The sequence below is a fragment of the Diplotaxodon limnothrissa genome, linkage group LG3 (genome assembly GCF_057381915.1).
Source record: "Diplotaxodon limnothrissa isolate DT_005_m linkage group LG3, D_limnothrissa_male_GT1.1, whole genome shotgun sequence".
NCBI classification, from domain to species: domain Eukaryota; kingdom Metazoa; phylum Chordata; class Actinopteri; order Cichliformes; family Cichlidae; genus Diplotaxodon; species Diplotaxodon limnothrissa.
This window is the reverse complement of record NC_140598.1, coordinates 45,891,816-45,914,266: the sequence shown is the minus strand read 5'-3', so window position 1 is coordinate 45,914,266 and position 22,451 is coordinate 45,891,816. Positions and strand designations below refer to the sequence as shown.

At 41.8% G+C, this 22,451-nt stretch overlaps 1 protein-coding gene and 1 pseudogene across 1 annotated transcript; both read left to right on the top strand.

Annotated features, from left to right (window-relative positions):
• Window positions 1-560: 560 nt before the first annotated feature.
• Window positions 561-7,126, top strand: LOC146636108 (type-2 ice-structuring protein-like). Its single transcript, XM_085349449.1, has 9 exons — window positions 561-844; window positions 950-1,086; window positions 1,336-1,630; window positions 2,736-2,887; window positions 3,612-3,906; window positions 5,049-5,194; window positions 5,401-5,659; window positions 6,807-6,985; window positions 7,065-7,126. The coding sequence occupies exons 7-9, from the start codon at window positions 5,532-5,534 to the stop codon at window positions 7,124-7,126; spliced, it is 369 nt and encodes a 122-aa protein (XP_085205575.1). The 5' UTR covers window positions 561-844; window positions 950-1,086; window positions 1,336-1,630; window positions 2,736-2,887; window positions 3,612-3,906; window positions 5,049-5,194; window positions 5,401-5,531.
• A 2,496-nt stretch (window positions 7,127-9,622) lies between these two features.
• Window positions 9,623-21,877, top strand: LOC146636107 (uncharacterized; annotated as a pseudogene).
• Window positions 21,878-22,451: the final 574 nt, after the last annotated feature.

The window sequence follows — 22,451 nt, the reverse complement described above, 5'->3', positions numbered from 1 at the left end:
TGCTCTTTTACTTAAATCTTGGTCTACGCAAAGTCTTGAGGCAACATTTTGGACAGAGGTGATATAAAAATATATACAAGTCTTAAAAACAACAGTGAGATACTTGAGAAATTGCTGTCAGATCTGGAATAATAGCTATTCAAGCGAGGATTAATCGGAATTATCAATCAGTGTAGCTTCAGGTGTCTTTCAAACACATTTAGACACAACATGTTTCTGGTTTTGATGATTCCTTGTTTTTATATCCACTCCGTTAATTTAATTAAGTTGTATTGCTTGTTACATCAACAGTCACTCAGCAGAGATGTTGTTGAGTATGCTGTTCCCTTTAAAATTCCCATTTTTACACAATTTCAAACACTACAGTTAAAAATGAATATGATATAAATTATACTTTACATTTTTTAAGTCAAACTCTTTACATTAACAGTGATTTCCTTCATGATGATATCTAGAGCGCTGACAGGTAAACTTTTTCCTCACTTCCCTCAAAACAATCTTTAAAAAAATAGAGAATAATTGATAATACTAACAAATTTTTTTTATATTAAGGTTATCTTTTCCATAACCTGGCACTGAACCAAAAGGCTAGCCAGTCCTCAGTTGGTGACAGCGTGGGTATTGCTGGCAAAGCAGTTGATGGGAGAAGAGAATCAAGATATCAGTTAGGGTCCTGTACACTCACCAAGTCAGAATCTGATCCCTGGTGGAGGGTAGACCTGGTAAATGTGTATACAATTGGTGCTGTAATAATAACCAATAGAGCAGAACTGGAAAATGGACTGGATGGTGCTGAAATCTGGATTGGAAAGTCCGCAGCGATCAATGACATTGAAAGCATGAGGTGAAACAGCTTGATGCAGACAGATAAAATACATGAGCAATCATTATTTCAGTAGCATATTGTCCCTTCTTATTTTTTTCTTCTTTTTGGCTTTCTCATACACAGATGTGCCGTCATCTCTCATATTCCCAGTGGACAGACATACTACTTTCCATGTAGCTCCATGGAGGGACGCTACGTCACTGTGTTTCTACCAGGAAGTGAAAATGTCCTTAGCATCTGCGAGGTTGAAGTTTACTATGGTAATCACATTTCAGCCTGATGCCGATACACAAGTCTGAGGCCTTGATTGTTCAAGTTGTTGTTAATTTTCCAAATGGCCCACCTCCCAACACAAATTAATCATTCTTGTTGTTTTGTATAGTTAAAGGTCTTTGAGCCAGAATGACAGCCAAGTGTGGTCTTCAAAATTACTGCACTCTGCACCTTCTGCAACAAATATAATTAACTATTCACAATGATCTAATGTCTCTTTGTGGTTTTCCTTCAAGGATATCCATTACCCAATGTGGCACTCAAAGGAGAAGCTACCCAGTCATCTACACTCTCCTTTGCCACTGCGTCCAAAGCCATCGATGGCAGACGGAACTCGTTCTATAGCAATGGGTTCTGTAGCCACACGGCTGAAGACGACACCAACCCCTGGTGGAGGGTGGACCTGCAGCGAAGCTTTACAATCACTGCTGTAAAAGTCACCAACAGAGGAGACTGCTGTGCTGAAAGACTGGATGGAGCTGAGATCAGAATAGGAAACTCACTGGAGAACAATGGAAACAATAATCCCAGGTAATTACAAGTGTTTCAATGTAAAGTGAGTTTTTAAGTATAACTGGAACAGTGATAAGTCAAAAGTTTACAAGATTCATTTTGTCCACCACATGGTGAACTAACATATAATAAGTGGATTTCCCAACCTTTTAACTGCAGTGCAACAAATTTAGGATTTTTAAGATCGATATAAACATCACAATACAGTGAGCTGCAATGTCTTTAAATTGCTGTCTTTCTCTCCAATTGTTGGTATTTTGTCTTATGTCTTCCCTTTCTTCTTTCCTCACCCCCAAACTGGTCTGGCCCATCCCCGGGTCTGATTCTGCTGAAGTTTGCACCCCACTAAAAAAACATTTCCCCCCTCTTACCATTGCAAAGTGCTTGCTCACAGGGGGTTATTTGATTGTTAGAGTGATCACCCAAATACTATAGGGTGCTTTCCTTACAGTATATATAAATAAACCTGAATGAAATTAAACGTGTATATTTGCAGATTTAAAAATCTGACATTTTATATTTTATATTTGATACTTTTAAAAAACAACACACATTCCCTAACATGTCTTATGTGTAGTTATTTGCTTGTTTGTGCTCTGTTGTTGTGTTTGCACTGTTCCAAATGTGCTGAAACCTTGCGTTACAATAGACTAGAATAGATGGAATACAGTAGCCCTTCATTGTCATTGTACATGTACAGCAGAATAAAATATAAATAGTAGACAGCAGAAATAAATAGCAACAGGAGAAATATATACAGTCAAGAGGGATATATACAAAACTAGAGACCTATATACAAAAATAGGAGACACATTAGAGAACAGTTGCAAATTGTTTGGATTAATTAATCACTAATTATGCAATGTGTAACATTCACAATAAGGTTAAAGGGTATTTCTTCACACTTGTTCGTTACTCTTTAAATTTTCATGTATTGGTTCTTATAAATGCCATAGAGATGTAAATAGCTTACATCGGTCAAACTAGCAAAGGAACCAATAAAAGCTTCTGTGATTTTTTGGGAAAACCTATGAAAACTTTCAAAAGGCTGTGTTCTCAGTTACATTCTCTTCTTGAGAAAGTAATTATGTCAACTTAATATTTCCCCATCCATTGGTGTCAGGTGTGCTTCCATCTCACATATCAAAGTGGGTAAAACCTACACATACCGGTGTGATGGAGGCAGCATGGAGGGTCGCTTTGTGAACGTGTTTCTTCCTGGACAAAAGAAGACTCTCACCCTGTGTGAAGTGGAGGTGTATGCTGCCCCAGCAGGTAGAGCTTTAAGTGACTGGATCTGATCTATGGAAACTGTTGAAAACACGCAGTTCTTTGAATCTTTGGGCTGAAGGAAGGACAATACTCGGTGTATATATGCTCAATCAACAATCATTTATTTCGGTACAATTCACAATAAGAGCATTACAACGTCCGGACGGGAGAGATGCCTGCAGAGGTTCGACAGCATGTCTCAAAATGGTGGCAACTTTCACAGACTTTTATAGCTAATCCCGGCCCCCCTCTTTGTCATAAAAAGCTGCATCTTCACATGTTTTTCTAATTCTTAGTGAGCCTGGCTCCTGACCTTGCCTCCTGTCTTTCTGTGTGAAACTGGAAGGGGGGTAAAGAATGTGGTTTTATCTCTTCTGCCCAGACACCTAGTCTCCCTCTTATGGCCTTCTTCACATGATTCAGCAGTAAAACATTCTCAAGAAAACAGTGTCAGACATTCACAGCTGATCAAGGATACAGAGTAATGCACATTTTGTCTAATGAACTACAAATGATTATGTTTCTTTTATTCAAGAGTATAATAGAGACTAAACTACATACATAGCACACCATTAGAACTAAAGGATAATATATGGCCTGCAGCTGTTAAGCTAATTTACTACATTGACTACTGGTCATAAAATGGCATATGTTTAACTACTAGTCTTTAACAAAACACATCTGCTTGATACTGATTCATACTTGTTTGTTCCTTTCAACAATTTAGTGGAGCCGCTTCAAAATGTGGCCTTAAACAAACAAACAGTACAGTCATCAACAGGGAATGCAGTTGGGATTCCCTTCAAAGGTGTCGATGGGTGCAGAACTGAATTCTGGGGTTATTCATGTTGTACCCACACGGGGACACAGCAGAATCCCTGGTGGAGAGTAGACTTATTGGCTGTCTATAAAGTCACTGCTGTCACCATCATCAACAGACAAGACTGTTGTTCTGAAAGACTTCTTGGGGCACAGATCCTGATTGGAGACTCACTGGAGCAGAATGGCAACACAAATTCCAGGTGAGACACGAGACTGATAGTAGAAAGGATTCAAAGGATCCAAACACACATGTAGAGGATGATGTTAACCAGAGCTTGGAGATAATAAATAAACAAGGCTCAAGGTTCAAGGTTCTTTATTTGTCACATGCATAGTTATACAAGTATTACACACAGTGAAATGTAGCCTGACATGTGCAAAAATTGTGTGTGTGTGTGTGTGTGTGTGTGTGTGTGTGGGGGGGGGGGGGGGGGGGGGGGTAGAGGAAGAACGTACAGAATTCATACATACATACATACATACATACATACATACATATGTGAATTCTGTACATTAATATGAATAGACATCTGACTATTTTACAGGATAGACAATATAAACATATTTAAAATTAAAGGAATTTGAAATGTACATTGTGCCTTGGTTTAGTGTCTGGAAGAGTCCTGACTCAGTCAATTATAGATGATGTGAGAGGGCGGGTGTGTGTGTTTAGGGCCCGGATGATGCGGAACCTTCTACCAGATTGCAGAAGTTGGAACAGTTTGTTGCCAGGCTGGGACGGGTCCTTCAGTATCTGCGCTGCTCTAGTCCGGCATCTCCTGGTGTAGGTGTCCTGAAGCGGGGGGAGAGCAATCCTGCAGCAGCGTTCTGCTGTACGGATCACTCTCTGGAGAGCTTTTTGGTCCTTCACACAGCTGTTCCCGAACCACGATGTCATGTTCTGTGTGAGGATGCTCTCCACAGCGCCTGTATAGAAAATCCTGAGGATCTTTGGAGAGACCCTGAACTTCCTCAGTTGTCGTAGGTGATACAGGCGCTGCCTAGCCTTTTTGGTCTGGACCTGAATGTGGGCAGCCCATGTCAGGTCTGAGGAGATGTGGACACCAAGATACTTGAAGGACTGAACCAACAACTACAGGATATAAACTGAAAACACTCCCAATGTGCGACTTCTGTTATTTCCACCTGAAATATACATGTCATGCATATGACTGTAAAATAGCAAACCCCAAAAAGCACTAACTATTCAAAATACAAAACCAAAGAAAGTGGCTGCAAATGTAACTGCTGGCTCAGCAGCACCCAAAATCCTAGTGAAAAGGGTCTAGAGGGAAAAAATGATGATGATGATTTCACCTTGATGTTTGTGTAACACCATCAGGTGTGGCGTTCTGGAATCATTAGCGGGTACACCAACATACACATTCCAGTGTAATGAAATGAAAGGTCGCTACATCAGTGTGATCATACCAGGATCTCCGAAAATTCTGACGCTGTGTGAAGTGGAGGTGTTTGCTTCTCTGCCTGGTAAGGCCATAAGATTTCTTTCTAGCAGATCTGTTGTGGTCATGTGTGGATATATGACTGTTGGAAAATTACTTCCAAACGTAGAAACAGCTTTAACCTTTTAGTGTTTAGTGTTTTTTCATTTTCCACTACACAGTGGACAAATTGAACTTCTTTCTGGTTTTCAGTCTTCCCTTTTTAATTGGGTGCATAATGCAACGATACAGTTTAACCAGAAGCCGTCATTCCTTCACCGACACCTCCACCTCCTTCCAGCCCTCCTCCCACTGTGAGCCTGCAGCTTGGTGGCAGGAACGTGACGGTGGTGGGAGAGAGGCTCTGCTGGTCTGATGCTCTGATGCACTGTAGACGTTATTACTGGGACCTGCTCAGCCTTCACAGCCAACAGGAGCAAAGCGAGTTGGAGCAGCTGCTGGGCCTCGTTCCTTTCTCCCTCACAGACCACGTCTGGCTGGGACTGCGCAGGTACTGATGAAATGAGATAATTAGTATTTTTAACAACCAAATTAATTAGCAAGAAATAATATAAATTAGCTGATTCTGTTTTGCTGACAACTGTCTTAATGTCAAGTAATAAGTAATCCACAGCTTATGTAGGATTGTCAGCTCAGAGCAAAATGACCACAAAAGAGCCACCACTAAAAAAACAAACAGTCATTAACAGAAATTATTGAACATCACCAAAAGAAAAAAACAGAATTACTCAAAATGAACAGACAATCAACAAAATAAGAAGCAACCAGGAGAACATGAAATTCAGAAGATGAAGAAATGGTAGGCAAAACCATACTTCAATCAGGCATAACATTAGGAACACTGACAGGTGTTCTTCATCATGGCACCTGTTAGTGGGTAGGATACCTTTTAAATATATTTTTTTAATATTTTGTCTTGTGTCCTAGCATCTCAGTGTTAAATACCACAACAAACCTTCAGTGAAGTAATCCAACAGCCACCAAAACTTTAACATTAAACAAGAACCAGAACCGAGATACTACTACAAGAACCACATCTCAACATAAAACGACAGTGATATCAAAACAGGAATTGAAAACACAAACAACTGCAAGCTCACTCACAGAAACACAGAATGCTTCGATCCAATCTGCTCTATTACTCAGCTCTAAGCTTGCTGTGAAATATTTCAAGGATTCAAGGAGCTTTATTGTCAAAAACATGTTAACATGATTTGGAATGAAATTATGTACACACGGTCCTGGAGTGAAAAGAAACAAAATAATGAAGAAACAGATTTTTTTTGTAAGTAAAGCTCTAAATTTAAATAGTGTTCGGTGCTCCAATTAAATGTTTGTGTGTGTATTTTACGTTTTCTGTGAAATGCGCTTCACCTATTTTGTGTAACACTAGGAATATGCTAATGTATTTTCAAATGATGGATTTGTTTCAGAGTCAGGGCCATAATTCATGTTTAAGCTCGTGCAGAATAGCTAGAGGCCAGATGCTCAAACCTGTTCTCTTTTCATACGCCGTGACAATTTGAATTTTGCAAATTCAGACATTTTCAAAAGATGAGGTCATGACGTCTCAGGCTGTGCGTCCTTGTATTTGTTTGGATTGAAAAAAACATTTCAACGAATTTCTGATTCATCAGATCCCTCAGAGCAGACGAGTGGTTCTGGATGTCTGGATATTCCATGAATTTCTTAAATTGGCCACAGGATTTTGTTCCTGACAGCTACTCCAGCACCTGTGGAGGCGTGGCCAGCACGGACCACTTCCTCTGGCAGGACCAGCCCTGTGGAGAGAACCTCAACTTCATCTGCCAATCAGGTTTTACTTACACCACGTTAAAGCTTGTGCGCTATTATCGTACATTGCCTTAATTTAACTGTAACTCATGTTCTTTCAGGTGCTGACGATGCTGTGCAGAGAGTTCATTTCTACAGCACGAAGGATCCTATAAGTCCTTAGTAAAGGAGAACAATGTACTGTCTGATGGAATGGATACAAATACATATATCTGAAACCTTTTTGCACTCCTTTAGTTCTGTAAATTATACTACAGAAAAACTATAAGACGTTTCTGCACACAATACCATGTTTGCCTTTTTTTTTAACTTTATGATGCACTGCATGTAGCTACTATAGCACTGATTTCTATTTAAAATGCTGCTGGCTATTTCATAACTCATGCTCATAGCAAATGTACCTATGGAAAATGTGTGAGCTTATTACCCTGTAATGTACTCCTCCACATTTGCAGGGGTTGTGAATTCAGCCACATAAGTAACTCTACACTTTTGTGAAAGCCGTAGTGATGAAATACAGATGACACCTGAGAAATGTAAAACTACAAATGTCATCAAAGTAATAAAAATTCATTAAAGCAACAGATACAGTTGTATGTTATGAAATTGTCTGATAGAAATGTTTCCAAAATATGCAGATAGTCTCTGTTCAACCACCCTTACTGTTTTGTTTAATCCTAATTATACTTGCTAAAGTTCATTCTGTTCATCTGGACGTAGTGTTTCCAGTAGGAAACATTTCATCACTCATCCAAGTGACTTCTTCAGTCTCAGTTCTTCTGTGTTGTGTGGATGGCACATGACAGGAGAGCTAACTCGACAGGCCAGGACTCCACACCTACAGGCCAGTGGACACTCTTTCAATGATGAGGATGTATCCCGGACAGGGAGGAGGCTGGTTTGAGAAGGGATGCAAGGAGGCCATTTACGTAAAAAGGGAAAGACCATCTCTGAATCGAGGAGGGGGCTTAAGGGTGCATCTTTCACCATCATGCAATGCTGTGATTGCAGCCATTCTCCAACTCTCTCTGAATGGTACTCATGACCATTGAGCAATGGTCAATGATCAGCCATCAGTGCTTGCTGATGATTAGTCAGGAGAATTTTGATGATCAAGGAACTGACCTCCCAGCCAATTGTTCCTTCAGTGGGCTGGTTTCAGTCATTATGAAAATGTACTGTTTATAAGATTGGGGAAACCTGCAGTCAGCTGAGACTGAAGAAGTCACTTGGATGAGTGACGAAATGTTTCTCCCACTGAAAACACTACGTCCAGATGAACAGAATTAATAACCCGGGTGATTGCACATGCATCAAGACATATACTTGTTAACACAACAAAATATTTGTGTGACTTCCTTTAAGGGGGAAATTGTCCGATTCACAAGCTAAAAACAATCTGGGGATAAAGTTAATTTAAAAAGGAATAGAAAAAACAAACAAAAAACATGTTTTCAAATTGTTTGTGTATTAGTGTGAACACACATTTGTAAGTTCTCAACATTACAAGTACAATGATATATATACATCAAAATCTTAGTTTTCAATTGTGGATACAGCATACACCATGCCATTAATATATTACACTGAACAAAAATATAAACGCACCACATTAGTTTTTCCTGCCATTTTTCACGAGCTGAACTTTTTTCTACAGACACAAAGGACCCATTACTATCAAATATTGTTCACACATCTGTCTAAATCTGAGTTAGTGAGAACTTCTCCTTTGCCAAGATAATCCATCCCACCTCGCAGGTGTGGTATGTCAAGGTGCTGATTAGACAGCATGAATATTGCACAGATGTGCCTTAGGCTATGTTCACACTGCAGGTCTTAATGCTCAATTTTGATTTTTTGATCAAATACGATTTTTTTGTCTGCTTGTTCACACTATAAATAAAATGTGACAGCAAACGCGCTCTAGTGTGAACCCGCAAAAGAAGACATCACACACAACGCGCTCTGTTTAGACCCAGACCAAACAGTATTGTTTGACTGTTTCAGACTTTATGTTTCCCAATTTTGCTTTAAGTTATAAAGTTATTTTGTTATTTGCATATGGCCTAATAATGATCCTTATTGCTGTTTTAGAGAGGAGCAGTGCTTCAAAGGATAGTTCCAGATTTCTGTCAGAATCTGCAGATTATACAGTACAAATAAAATGTTCACGTTTCTCCAACATTGTCTTCCCAACAGTTTCACTGACATCTACACTGGATGGCCAGGAAGTGTTCACAATGTCTTATCGGGCGCTTCTCCGGAGCTGATAATTGGCGTCTGTCTTGTGTCAGTGACATAAAAGATGGATTTCATGTGACATGACCATTCAAACAGCAGTCGCTTTCTAAAACATCAGATATGTATCGGATTCAGTACCACATACGAAAGTGACCCAGATCAGATTTGAAAATATCGGATTTGTGTTGTTCAAACTGTCATACCATGATCGGATATGGGTCGCATAGGGTCAAAAATGATGATGTGCTTTCACCTGCAGTGTGAACGTAGGCCACTCTGAAATATGCAGTTTGATCACACAGCACAATGCTACAGATGTCGCAAAACCAGTCAGTATCTGGTGTGGCCACCATTTGCCTCACACAGTGCAACACATCTAATGGAGATGTGTTGTACTGTGTGAGGCAAATGGTGTGCAATGGGCATAGAGTTGATCAGGTTGTTGCTTGTGGGCTGTGGAATATTGGTCCACTCCTCTTCAATACTTGTGCAAAGTTGCTGAATATTGGCAGGAACTGTACACGCTGTCATATACGCCGAGCCGAGCATCCCAAACATGCTCAATGGGTGACATGTCTGGTGAGTATGCTGGCAATGCAACAACTGGGATGTTTTCAGCTTCCAAGGAATTGTGTACAGATCCTTGCAATATGGGGCCGTGCATTATCATGCTGTAACATGAGGTTATGGTCATGGATAAATGACACAGCAATGGTCCTCAGGATCTCAACACGGTATCTCTGTGCATTCAAAATGGCAACAACAAAATGCACTCATGTTCATTGTCCATAACCCCACCGCCACCATGGGCCACTCAATCCACAATGTTGACGTCAGCAAACCGCTTACCTACACGATGCCACAAAAGCTGTCTGCCATCTGCCCTGAACAGTAAAAACATCTATCAACAGAGCACCTCTCCAACATGCCAGACACCATTGAATGTGAGCATTTGCCCACTCAAGTTGGTTACAGTGACGAACTGTAGTCAGGTCCAGACCCCGATGAGAATGACGAGCATGCAGATGAGCTTCCCTGAGACAGTTTCTGACAGTTTTTGCAGAAATTTTTTGGTTGTGCAAACCGTTTGTTGCTGCAGCTGTCTGGGTGGCTGGTCTCCACCTGGTCGACCTTCCTGGAGGTGAACATGCTGATGTGGAGGTCCTGGGCTGGTGTGGTTACATGTGGTCTGCGATTGTGAGGCCGGTTGGATGTACTGCCAAATTCTCTGAAACTCCTTTGAAGACGGCTTGTGGCAGAGAAATGAACATTCATTTCATGGGCAATAGTTCTGGTAGACATTCGTGCAGTCAGAATGCCAATAATAATAATAATAATAATGGAATGCATTTATATAGAGCTTTTCTAGGCACCCAAAGCGCTTTAAAATTCCACTATTCATTCACTCTCACATTCACACACAATTGCACACTCCCTCAAAAGCTGCGACATCTGTAGCATTGTGCTGTGTGATCAAACTGCATATTTCAGAGTGGCCTTTTATTGTGGGCTGTCTAAGGCACACCTGTGCAATATTCATGCTGTCTAATCAGCACCTTGATGTGCCACACCTGTGAGGTGGGACGGATTATCTCAGCAAACGAGAAGTTCTCACTAACACAGATTTAGACAGATTTGTGAACAGTATTTGATAGTAAATGGTCCTTTGTCGCTTGTGATACTACTTAATGTTCACATCACTAATGTCTATGTCATTTCTGAGAAAACAATAAAACCCTTTCACAGATTTCAGATTCACAGATTTTGCAGAAACCACAGATATACAGTGCAATTTTTTATAACTCTTTTAGTGGCAATATATAACTTTGTGTTATGTGTTTTGAATGCTAACTTATTATTAACAACAATGTTTCTTTTTTTTTTTTTTTTTCTTTTTTTTTTTTGGCCTGTCCCGTTTGGCTCTTTTGCCATCAGAATTGTTGTCTAAAGGCAAAGAAAGATGCCCAACGGATTTACTTTACCAAACTGACCATCCCAGCCTTGCCGTAATGGTCCATTTGATTCACCTTTTATTGTTTATTTTATTTTCACTTACTGAATACGGGACAGACTTGACTGGGGGAAAGAAGGGGAGAAAGAAAGAGGGAAAGAGAAACAGCTGAGAAGAGGGACGGGGGAGAAGGGCAAAAAACAAAAACCAACAGAACGGGCAGAGAAAAAAAAATGCATATATCAATCACCTGGATCACCTGCTGAGAAAGAAAAAAGAAAGCAAGCAGAAGAGAACAAGAGTAATAGAATAAACAACATCACAATGATATATGGGAATATGACAGTAAATACTAAATGTTAAACATTATTGTGCAGCACATAAGATCAACAGAACACAGTGTGCTTTGAGGTAGGAGCCAAAAAGGGTGTAGTTTGTGGGTGTAATCACCCGTGTGTACACCTGTGAGCATGGACGCGCTTGTTTTTTGTTTTTTAAAAGGTTCCTTCATGTAATAATCTGCTAGAGGGTGTGGGGGGGCCACAGCCCCGTCCTCCAGGGCGTGAAGCAGGTGTGGAGGAGATCAAAACTCCAGACATCCAGAGGCCCCCAGAACACAAGAGACCAAGGAAGACCAACAGAGGGGCAGCTGCGCCACTGTCCCGGAAAGAGCTGAGGAGAGTCCCAGATGAGGGCTCACTCAGCAGCCGCGGAGCAGAAGCCAGGGGGAGTTGCAGTGACGCGCCCGTGAGCTCCGCCGGCAGCCAGCTGCGCCTGAGTGACCGAGCCCCAGGCCGAGAGGCCGGGGGCACCCCACCTCCGAAGTGGCCCGAGCGAGCCCCAGGCTCCAGGCCCCGATAAGCGGCCACCAAGGAGTGAGCTGGTGTGTACCTGGACGCCCATCCCCGGACACAAAGAACCACCAACGCACCGATGTCTGAGGGGGTCCGCCACTGGCAGGGGAAGTGGTGGTAGGGGGAGATAGGCCTCCAAACCTTGGAGGGCCTGAGATGTCCCCAGAGAGGTGGCGCCTTACACCCAACCTGACATATAGACACAGACATACAGGCACACACAGATACAAACATCCATTCCCACCCTCATGCTCTCATATGCACTTACTCCACACTCAACCAACGTGGAGACAGACATAAAGAGACGTTGTACACACGATCACACTCCCCAAGCGTACTCTACAAACCGGGTCTAGGTGCCCCCGCCCCTGGAGGGGGGAACTGCACCCAGACCCAGGTGGTGTTTCCCTTTTCCCTGCGGTGGGGGGAGGCAGACCGCCCCGACTCCGCAGCAGCAGGAAGGCTCCACACTCCAGACCGCAGTCGGACGGCCAACTCCTCCTCCTAGTCCTAGCCCCCCAGCTCCAGCAGGTCGCAGAGAATGGGGGTGAGAGAAGACTCCAAACCTCCCTCCACCCGCTCATTGTAATGTTGATGCATGTGTGTTCTAAGGTGCATTTAAAACCCAGGAGGGCTTGGAGCTACCTGCCAGAGAGCAGCAGGTAAGCGCATGGTCCCTCCTGCTAGCCCTCAATGTCTACGTGTATTTAAAATTGAGAGGTGGGCAACGATGCCAGGGGTGGGGTGTACACCCTGATGGTACTTTGGACTCCGTGTATCGTGCCCACCCCCAAGATCCTATATGTATGTGTAATGAGAGTGTGAGTAATGTGAATGTCTAAGTTGTGGGATAAAATTGAGGCAGAGGCAGCCAGAAGGGGACAGAGGGGGGGGGGGGGGGGTAGCCTCCTCTGCACCCTGGTGACATACCCCTACTCCAAGGCCCTGCATGTGTGGGTGGTTGTGGTGGAGCGGGAAGAGGGAGGCAGCTGGAGATGGGGAGGGAAGGAAGGGAGGGGCAAGTGACCCCTCCCTGGGGCCAGCTCCCCCGCTGACCCCAGTAGGCACCCCCATACTCCGCGACCCGCCAGGGAAAGGGGGCCCAGGCCCATCCAGACCGGGCCCAGTGCAGCAGCGCCGCCCGGCCCCACAGAGCCTGGGACAGTCCACCCAACCCCACCACAGAGAAAACTGCACCCACCCCACCATCCACTCATCTTCCAGACTACATAAGACAATAAACACCCAGGCTGAGATCTTCCTCCACCTCTCCTGTATCTCCCCCTCCTGCAGAGGGAGCTCCTGAGGAGAGGAAAGCTCCTGCAAGATGTGACAATCTCCCCCACCAGTTGAAGAGCCCCCCAGGTGGCTCGATGCACCGGCGGCACCCTGCTCCAGGGCTGGGCCCCCATGCACCCACCCGCCCACAACCCCGGCAACACACCAACCAGGACCCAAGCCCCCGAGGCCCGGTCCGGGTCCCAGCCCAGAGACGGAGCGCCCCCAGAACCTCACGCCCATCCCGGACCCACCCAGGGGCAGCCAGGCTACCAGGTCAGTAACCCACGTCCGTCAGCACAGACCCTCCCCTAGCCCCGCTGCACGCAGCCGCGAGGAAACAGTCACCTGAGAGCCAACAGAGCCCCTAACCGGACATGACCGCTACCCCGGGTTGAGCCCCCCAAGGAAGATGCCTCCGGGGAACCCCCCGACGCCCTAAGCCTGTCCCTACCCCCACACCAATCACAACAGTGAAGGCGGGACCAAACTATGACCCCCCACCCCCACTAGGTGATGGAGCTGATCAAAGGAGCCCAGAGCAATTGATCTGATGTGGTGGCAGAGGCTGTATCAAGACTAATGTAATCTAATAGATAATTTCTATATTGGTTAGAATTAAGATTATTTTTATTTTTCCAGTTCATGAGGACTGTTTTCTTGGCTATGCATAGGGCAGTGAAAACCATATGGGCGATATTCTTTTCTGAAGTGACATTATCTAAGCTGCCCAACAAACACACTAAGGGGGAAGTTGGAATGTTACATTTCAGACACTTCGATAAGTCTTCACATATCTCGCGCCAAAACTTCTGAACTGGTGGACAGAACCAAAGAGCGTGGATATAATTGTCCGGTGAATTGGTTTGGCAGTGTGAGCAGTTGTTGGTAGACGAAAAGCCCATCTTGAACATCCGATGACCTGTATAGTGCACTCTATGTAATATTTTGTATTGAATTAATTGAAGACTGGGATTTCTAATTAGATGAAAGGTTTTTAAGCAAATCTGAGACCAGAAGTTTAGGTCTAAGTTAACTGATAAATCCGCTTCCCATTTTGCAATAGGAAGTGATATTGATTCATCTGTTTTAGAAAGCATTCTGTATATTTTGGATAGTAATTTGGGGGGTTTAAGAGTAAGAAATTGAACCACACTTGGTGGTGTTTGTAGTTCAACTTGACCCGGTTTAAATTTCTTTTTTACTATGGATTTCATTTGTTGATATTCTAAAAATCTTTTCTTGTTGATCCCATATTGTGTAACTAGTCCGTCAAATGAAATAAATTCTGTTCCTTCTAGTATATGTTCTAAATATTTGATTCCTTTATCACTCCAATCTGAAAAGTTTATCATATTATTGTTTTGTAATATGTCAGGGTTGTTCCAGATAGGTGTACGTTTGCATGGGATTAATGAAGACGCCGTCAATTTTAGAAACTCCCACCATGCTGTCAGAGACGAGCTGATGTTGATGCTTTTAAAGCATTCATGTCGTTGGATGTTTGAGCTGATAAATGGTAGGTCTGAGATCTCTAGATTATTGCAGAGTGCTTGTTCTACATCTAGCCAAGGTTCATCTAAGAGGGTGTGTTTTAGCCATCCTGAGATAAACTGAAGCCTGTTGGCTAAGAAGTAGTGCTGAAAGTTAGGCAGTTCTAGTCCTCCTTTATCCTTGGTCTTTTGTAGTGTTTTTAAGCTTATACGTGGGGGTTTATTTTTCCAAAGGAATTTGGACATACATGAATCTAGAGATCTGAACCAATCTTGTGGCGGTTTAGTTGGGATCATTGAGAATAAATAATTTATTTTTGGTAAGACCATCATTTTTATAGCGGCAACCCTTCCCATGAGTGATATGGGTAGACATTTCCATCTAGCCAGATCATCTTCTACCTTCTTTAAAAGTGGGATATGGTTTAATTTAGTTAGATCTGCAAGCTTGGGAGAAACATTAATACCTAAATATTTTATATTTCCCGATTGCAGTGGTGTAGAAGAGGAATTATGGAAGGAGCAATTAATCGGTATGACTGTAGATTTTGACCAGTTAATTGAGTAATCTGATATTCTTGCAAAAGAGTTTATCAATTCAATCACCCCAGAGATATTGGTTTGTGAATTTTGGAGAAAGAGTAACACATCATCTGCATAAAGGCTGATTTTATGTTCCACGTTCTTGCATTTTATGCCCTTAATTACTGAATTCTGTCTAATTGCTGCTGCTAGTGGTTCAATAAAAATTGCAAATAGTGAAGGGGAGAGTGGGCATCCCTGCCTGGTGCCCCTCAAGAGACAGAAGCTGGAGGATGTCTGGTCATTTGTTCTAACACAAGCTGTTGGGGAATTATATAATATTTTTAACCAGTTTATGAAAGAGGATCCAAAACCAAATTTGTGTAAAGTTGCAAATAGAAATTTCCAGTTAACTCTGTCAAATGCTTTTTCTGCGTCTAAAGAGAATATTGTAGTTTCTAGGTTTTTACTGTATGAGTAGTCTATCAAATTAAGTAATCTACGTGTATTTGTTGATGAGTGCCTACCTTTTATGAAACCAGTTTGGTCAGGATGAATTAAGAGGGGGGTTATTTTCTCCAGTCTCTTTGAGAGAGCTTTGCAGATTATTTTAAGGTCTACATTTATAAGGGATATTGGACGATAGCTTGAGGGATATACAGGGTCTTTGCCTGGTTTTAGCAGGAGATTAATGTTTGCAGAATTCATATTTGATGGAAGTCTGCCCTTTTCTTTAATTTCCAACAACGTTCTGTAGAAAACTGGTGCTAGAATCGACCAGAATTCTTTGTAGAATTCTGCAGGAAAGCCATCTGGACCTGGAGCCTTATTATTGTGCATACTTATCAGGGCTTCCTGGAGTTCACTTGGTGTCAGTGGTGAATCCAGTGCCATTGCTTGAGTGTCCAATAATTTTGGAAGAGTTATGTTGTCCAAAAACTGATCAATTTCTTTTTTAGATGGGTTTATTTGTGGTGAATACAACGTTTTATAGAAATCCCTGAAAATGTTGTTTATTTGTATCGGTTCATATAATGTGTTCCCAGATGAATCTTGAACAGCACATATAGTTGTTTTTTCTTTATTTATTTTTAGCTGGTTTGCTAGAAATTGACCGGATTTATTACCATGTTCATAATTTTGTAGGCGTAGTCTTTGTACTAAGAATTTTGTTTTTTTATCAATTATCTCATTTAATTCTAGTTTTGTTTTGCGTATTTTGTTCAATGTTTCCTGATCTTGGTGGGACGCGTAGGCTTCTTCTAGTGATTTGATGTTTTTTTCTAATTCCTGAATATTTTTGTTTTCTTTTTTCTTTTTATGTGATGAGAAAGAAATTATTTTACCTCTCATCACAGCTTTCCCTGCTTCCCATAGAACAGAAGCTGATGTTTCGGGAGTGTCATTATAGTCCAAATATGAAGTCCACTCTTTTTTAAAATATTTAATAAAGTCTTCATCTTTAAGTAGTGATATATTAAATCTCCAGTTTTTTCTTGGCGTAGTATTATTCTTGTGCATTAGTGTTAAAGATACAGGACCATGATCGCTGACAGCTATAGGATGAATCTCAGTGTCTGAAATGTCGTTCAGCAGTGAGCTGCTGACCAAAAAATAATCCAGACGAGAGTAAGAGTGATGGACATGTGAGAAAAAAGTATATTCCTTACTGGTGGGGTGAAGGGAGCGCCATGCATCGCAAAGACCAAAGTCACTCATATACTGTTTGATTATATTTGTGGACTGCCAATTACGCTGAGTTCCCGCTGTATTGAGCCTATCCATGTCTTCATTTAGTCCAAGGTTGAGGTCACCTCCAAGAACAAGTGTGCCATCTAAGTGTTCAGAGAGTGCACTGAAAAAACCGTGAAAGAATGAGGGATCATCAACATTTGGACCATATACACTTGCAATACATAGCTTTTTATCACGTATAGATAGTTTAATGATTAAGAATCTGCCCTCTGGATCTATAACTGTATCGAGTACTGTGAAATTAATATTTTTATGTATTAAAATTGCTACTCCCCTTTGTCTAGAATTATAACAAGCTGAGAACACATTGGGAAACTCAGGTGTTTTAAGTTCATTCGAACCTCTAAGAGGTCTGTGGGTCTCTTGTAATAGGACAACATCCGCCTGTAGTTTTTTGAGTTGGTTAAATATTTTTAACCTCTTTTCTCTGGAGCCAGCTCCATTTATATTCCATGTAATGAACCTCAGTGTACCCATAGATGTTTGTGTATAACTAGGGATGTATGCTGTGTGCGTCGCTTAGACAGGTGGAGAGAATACGTCACTTGTTCATAAATAAAGAGAAGGAGAGAGAGAAAAAATGTGTGGCGAGATGCTCCCTGAGTCTGACTTTGTGTATGCATAGTTACTAATATGAGTAGGCTTGGCTTAAGTGTGTGTGTATCTTATATGACTGTGTGCGCTGTCTGACTGATGTAAATGTGCTGCCGTTGAGCGCATGGTGCGTATGTGTCGAAATAAAGGATGTTTGTGGATGAGTGTCGAAGCAGGTGATCGAGGCAGTGAAAGGAATAAAGAAAGAAACCAAGGACAGGGGTGAGCAGCATAAAACCAAGAGGGGGAAAAGAGAGGAGGGAAAAAAAAAAAAAAAAAAAAAAAACGAGAAGAAAAAAAAACAGAAACAAAACGTAAACATTCCAATTAAATCACTGACGGAGAGTGACGGTTTTAATTCTGCTATGAAATCACACTTTAAGATGCGATTTGATACTGGTAAGTTAAACAGATGTTAATGCAAGTTAGTGTGAGTGGATAGGGAAATGGTGTAGCTGATTCTTATCTGGTGTTATTTAGAAACAACAATGTTTCTAAATAAATTTTAAATTTTAATTATATATAAATTATACTTTATTTAAAAAATATTAATGTGAAGTCAACTAAATTTCCATATAAAATACAATATACATTTTTTTTGTACAGTGCATCGCTACCTTATCATGGTGCAGCGATTTGCGTGTCCCAGGGATCCCAGCAGCTATGTTGTCAGGGGGTTGTTGCTGCCTGGTAGGGTTTACCATGGCAAATTTGTCCTGGGTGAGGGGCTACACAAAGAGCAATTAGACATAGTCAGCATAACAACAACAGTTACTACCTTTCCTTCTTAATCCAGGATTTGTTCATCAGGGTCATAAAAGGGCACATTTGTTTTATTGTTCAGAAAATGGATTATACTCAGTTTGCCAAGTACATTTCAAATGTCCACAGGCAGCAACTTGTAAATTTGTAAATTCTAACCCTAACCCATGTTTATTGTATCACTAAGTGCTCTTTCGTTGCTGCCATTTATTTCTAACACCAGGGGAAATGGCTGATATATAGAAATAACATTTTTTTTATTCAAGCCGAAGTGAAAGTCTTTTTTTTTTATGGTTGTTATCTGTGACAAATAAAGATGGCTGCTTTGATTTTTAAGCAGTATCACAAGTGTGGAACATACCAGCCAGCAAATCAGGAGCTTGCATAAAAATATACTTATTTGTTCAGCATTCCTATTTGAATATATGGATATTGATCTAGCAAAGTTTGGCTCAACAGATTTGGAAATAAAAAATATCCCTACAACTGAGAATCTGTATTGCTCTTGATAATGTCATCAGGAAAAGAACTAGTGATTTGTACAGCTGATTTCAGTAGGAAACTCTAAGAATAGAAATAAATATGCAGCATTATGCATCTTTAAATATGCAGTTACCATGGTAATCTAACCAGGTCAGAAGAGGTCCTCTTAACGACACTTAAAAGTCTGGCTTTGGTCTCTACACACACAACTAACTCATTAATCCTGTTGGAGTTTACGCTCCTCAGATTTGTCTTTTTGAGTGGAACATTAATACTTTTGAAGAGTGAGTCCTAGAATTAGGGGGAAAAGATCTAGAACTGGATTTATCCTTTAATTAAAAAGCTTTATGCTCCACTACAAAGGCCAAAACAAAGGAAGGAATTAAAGCAAGAAAAAAAAAATTACAATTTATTTGAAACAACAAAGTTTGTAGCAGCTCTCCAAGGCATATTTTGTTGCTATGAGTATAGTATTTTGCTAGCTAGATTTGTTATGGCAAGACCAAGCATGATAAAATCAAGCTAAGCCACAAGCTTTGGAAAAAAAACTAGATAGACTAGAATTGAAATGATATAGACGCTGAGAAGAACAAAGCTGCTTGGCACTCAGGAGTCATTGTGGATGACTTAACACGAGGCTGCCTTCAACTGAAAAAAGACACCCCTACCCTCCACCTACAAACACGCACACACACACACACACACACACACCCTCCCTCAGTGAGTCCTTCAAAGCCAGATTGTGGTCTTTAGTGTAAATAACATGTGCTGGGTTTGATGCAGACAGAATTAATGACAACACTCAGTCCAAATAACAGAGGGCTCATTTCCGTCTGGCCTGCTGTCCTTATGGAGATGAAGACACCTCATTGGCATGAACAACACATTTGTCTCTGTGTGTGCGTGTGTCTGCATTGTCTCCCACAAACATCATTAATAATTATTATTCGTAGAATTAAACTTCTGTTTTTATGAATGCTGCTTTGTTTCTGTTCTGGTCAGATCAAATTGACAGATTTATATTTTAAACCCTGTTTTCCCTCCAGGCTGTAACAGTGTAAATTATTTAGGTAAGGTTAATGAACAACCACGAATTCTCAGAATAGCTTTTTGATGGTCTTGACATACTTTTCACAACTACCTTTCTGTGTGAACTTATACATCTGCCTTTTCAAGCTTCTGTTTTTGTGTTGCAATTTTCATTTATTTGTATTTGTCATCAAATTGCTTCCACTTGAGTACTTTTCTCGTTTTATTCAGCGTGTGTGTGTGTGTGTGTGTGTGTGTGTGTGTGCATACACTGGAAACCAAAGAACCAAGTGAATCTTTCTGCTCCAGCAGTGACGCCACTCAGTGATTTAAAGAGGCAAACAGGGCCGACCGTCTCGCTGCACGGAAAGTGAAAATTACTATCCTGCTTTTGAAGACCGTTTACATTGTTGCTGTACAGGTACTCCTCTCTGTTCCTGCTCCGTGACTAAGTGCTGAGTCACAAGCCCCTGATGTGAAAGCAGGCAGTCCGCCTCCAGCAACCTCTGTTGTGGTGTTCGGAGGGTGCCTGCTTCGAAGAATACAGGTTTATTGCCTCCGAGATATCTTGTAATGGCTGAGTGAGAAGAGGGGGAGGTGATGACTACACAGACAATTACAAAACTTGGGAATGCTGGAAACAGTTGTGCGTAATCTTGCCACAGGCAACAGGTGAATTGCTTGTTGAACTCGGGAAGAATGTTTTGCAGCATTTACAGTAATAAGTTTCCAGTATTTCTAATCTGCTGTTACTGCCAAGCCTTTTGGAGCAGAAATTGTGCAGCGATTGAAACAAAAAAACAACCCTAACCCTACGAGACAGTAAAATACCCCTGGTTTTTTCACTTTTAGGGGTGGGACTCGATTAAAAAATCTAATTAATTAGATATTTTGTAATTAATTAATCTTGATTAATCGCAAAAGAAAATTTGCCCCAAAGCGCAAATGGGGTTTTTTTTGTTTGTTTTTTTAAATTTTAAAGGATTTTATTGGGCATAACTTATAGATGTAAGGTAGTGACTGGAATAAGTCACAAGGTGTCGCTGTTGAGCTGCATATATGGTGTAAATGTTAGCAATTTTGGCCATTCGTCCTCTGCAGGACACCGTACTTTAGATTTCTTGTTCGCGCGGGCGCCATCTTGGGTCAGTGTTTGCTGTGATTTGCGAAGGTAAGCACTGCCAGTGGCGAACTGCATCAGTTTTGTGTTGTATTCATCGCGGAGACCGTGGAATGTTGTAGAAGGCACGGTTATTGTTACTTAATGTGTATTCTGTGTATATGTGTTGTTGTATTTTGCAATGTTGATAGTCACGGAGTGTTTGCTGTGATTTGCGAAGGGCCAGCAGCAGAGTTGGAGTGGTGTTTGCCCCTGCTTCCGAATAAACGGCGCGGTCCGAGCCACAAATTGAACACCTGTGTCCGACTGGTCTCTCTGCGGTGCACCCCAATCCAACACAATTTAACACAACGCAGAGTCCGGGGTGTAGGGAGGCCCCTGCACTGGTTGGGTTACATCTTTGGTGCCGTGACCCGGATTTGTGGCACTTCGAGACCGAAGAGAAAGCAATGCCGACACCCCCCAGCTACGCAGCCATAGTAAGAGGTGTCGCCATCTGATGGGGTGCTGAACTAAGTATATAACTGCCTGTGCAGCTGTATTACTGGGACTTTCATCTCCCCAGCCATATCCTTTGAAAGTGAAATCTTGGGGTGGTTTCATTTGAGGGTTTTCTGTCCCTGGAAAAAAAAAAAAAAAAGACTCAGAGACTTGAATTGTAGCGAGAATGTTAAATGATGTTCCTTGTCCATAATGATAATCATCGGATACGGTTAAGAAATTGCTGATGATTTGGGTCATTCACAACCTCTGTGCTGAAGATAGTTGTTTAACTGCACCCTGAGTTTAATGCTGTTTTTGTGAATTCTTTTTTTTCTGCGTTATAGAATGATAGTTGTCATACATCTGTGTTGTGTTCTATTTTACTAGAGATATATTGTACTTACTCACAGTTAAGCATACTACAAGTAGCCCACACACATTTTCTGGTGCAGCTAAATTAGAGATACAGGACAGTGAAAATGTTGAGAGACTATGCAGACACTCCAAAGAGGGCACAGCCTCACCTTTTGAATGAAGGGGCAACAGCTAGCGCCAGTACAGTGGACCAACAGTCATCAGTGAAGTCGAAGCTGGTCACCCAGTTCCCCAGCTTCACTGGCCAGCGGTTACAGTATCACACCCCAATCAGGGACCTCACCGACTCTGGGCTGGGCACACAACAGACCCCACCACCAACCATGCTTTCACCCCAGACTGATCTTGGCATGGCTCCAGCTCATGCCCCACCACTGCCACCCTATGGAGGCCAAATGCAGGTGCCCTCACACCCATCTAAAATTCGCCCAAGTTCAGTGCCAGCCAACCAGACAAGCCAGTCCAACCACAGCCCTCTAACTACAGCCCCTCCAGTGTTTCGGCCAGATGTACAGATAACTATGCCCCCTGTTTTTTCCCCTCAGGCC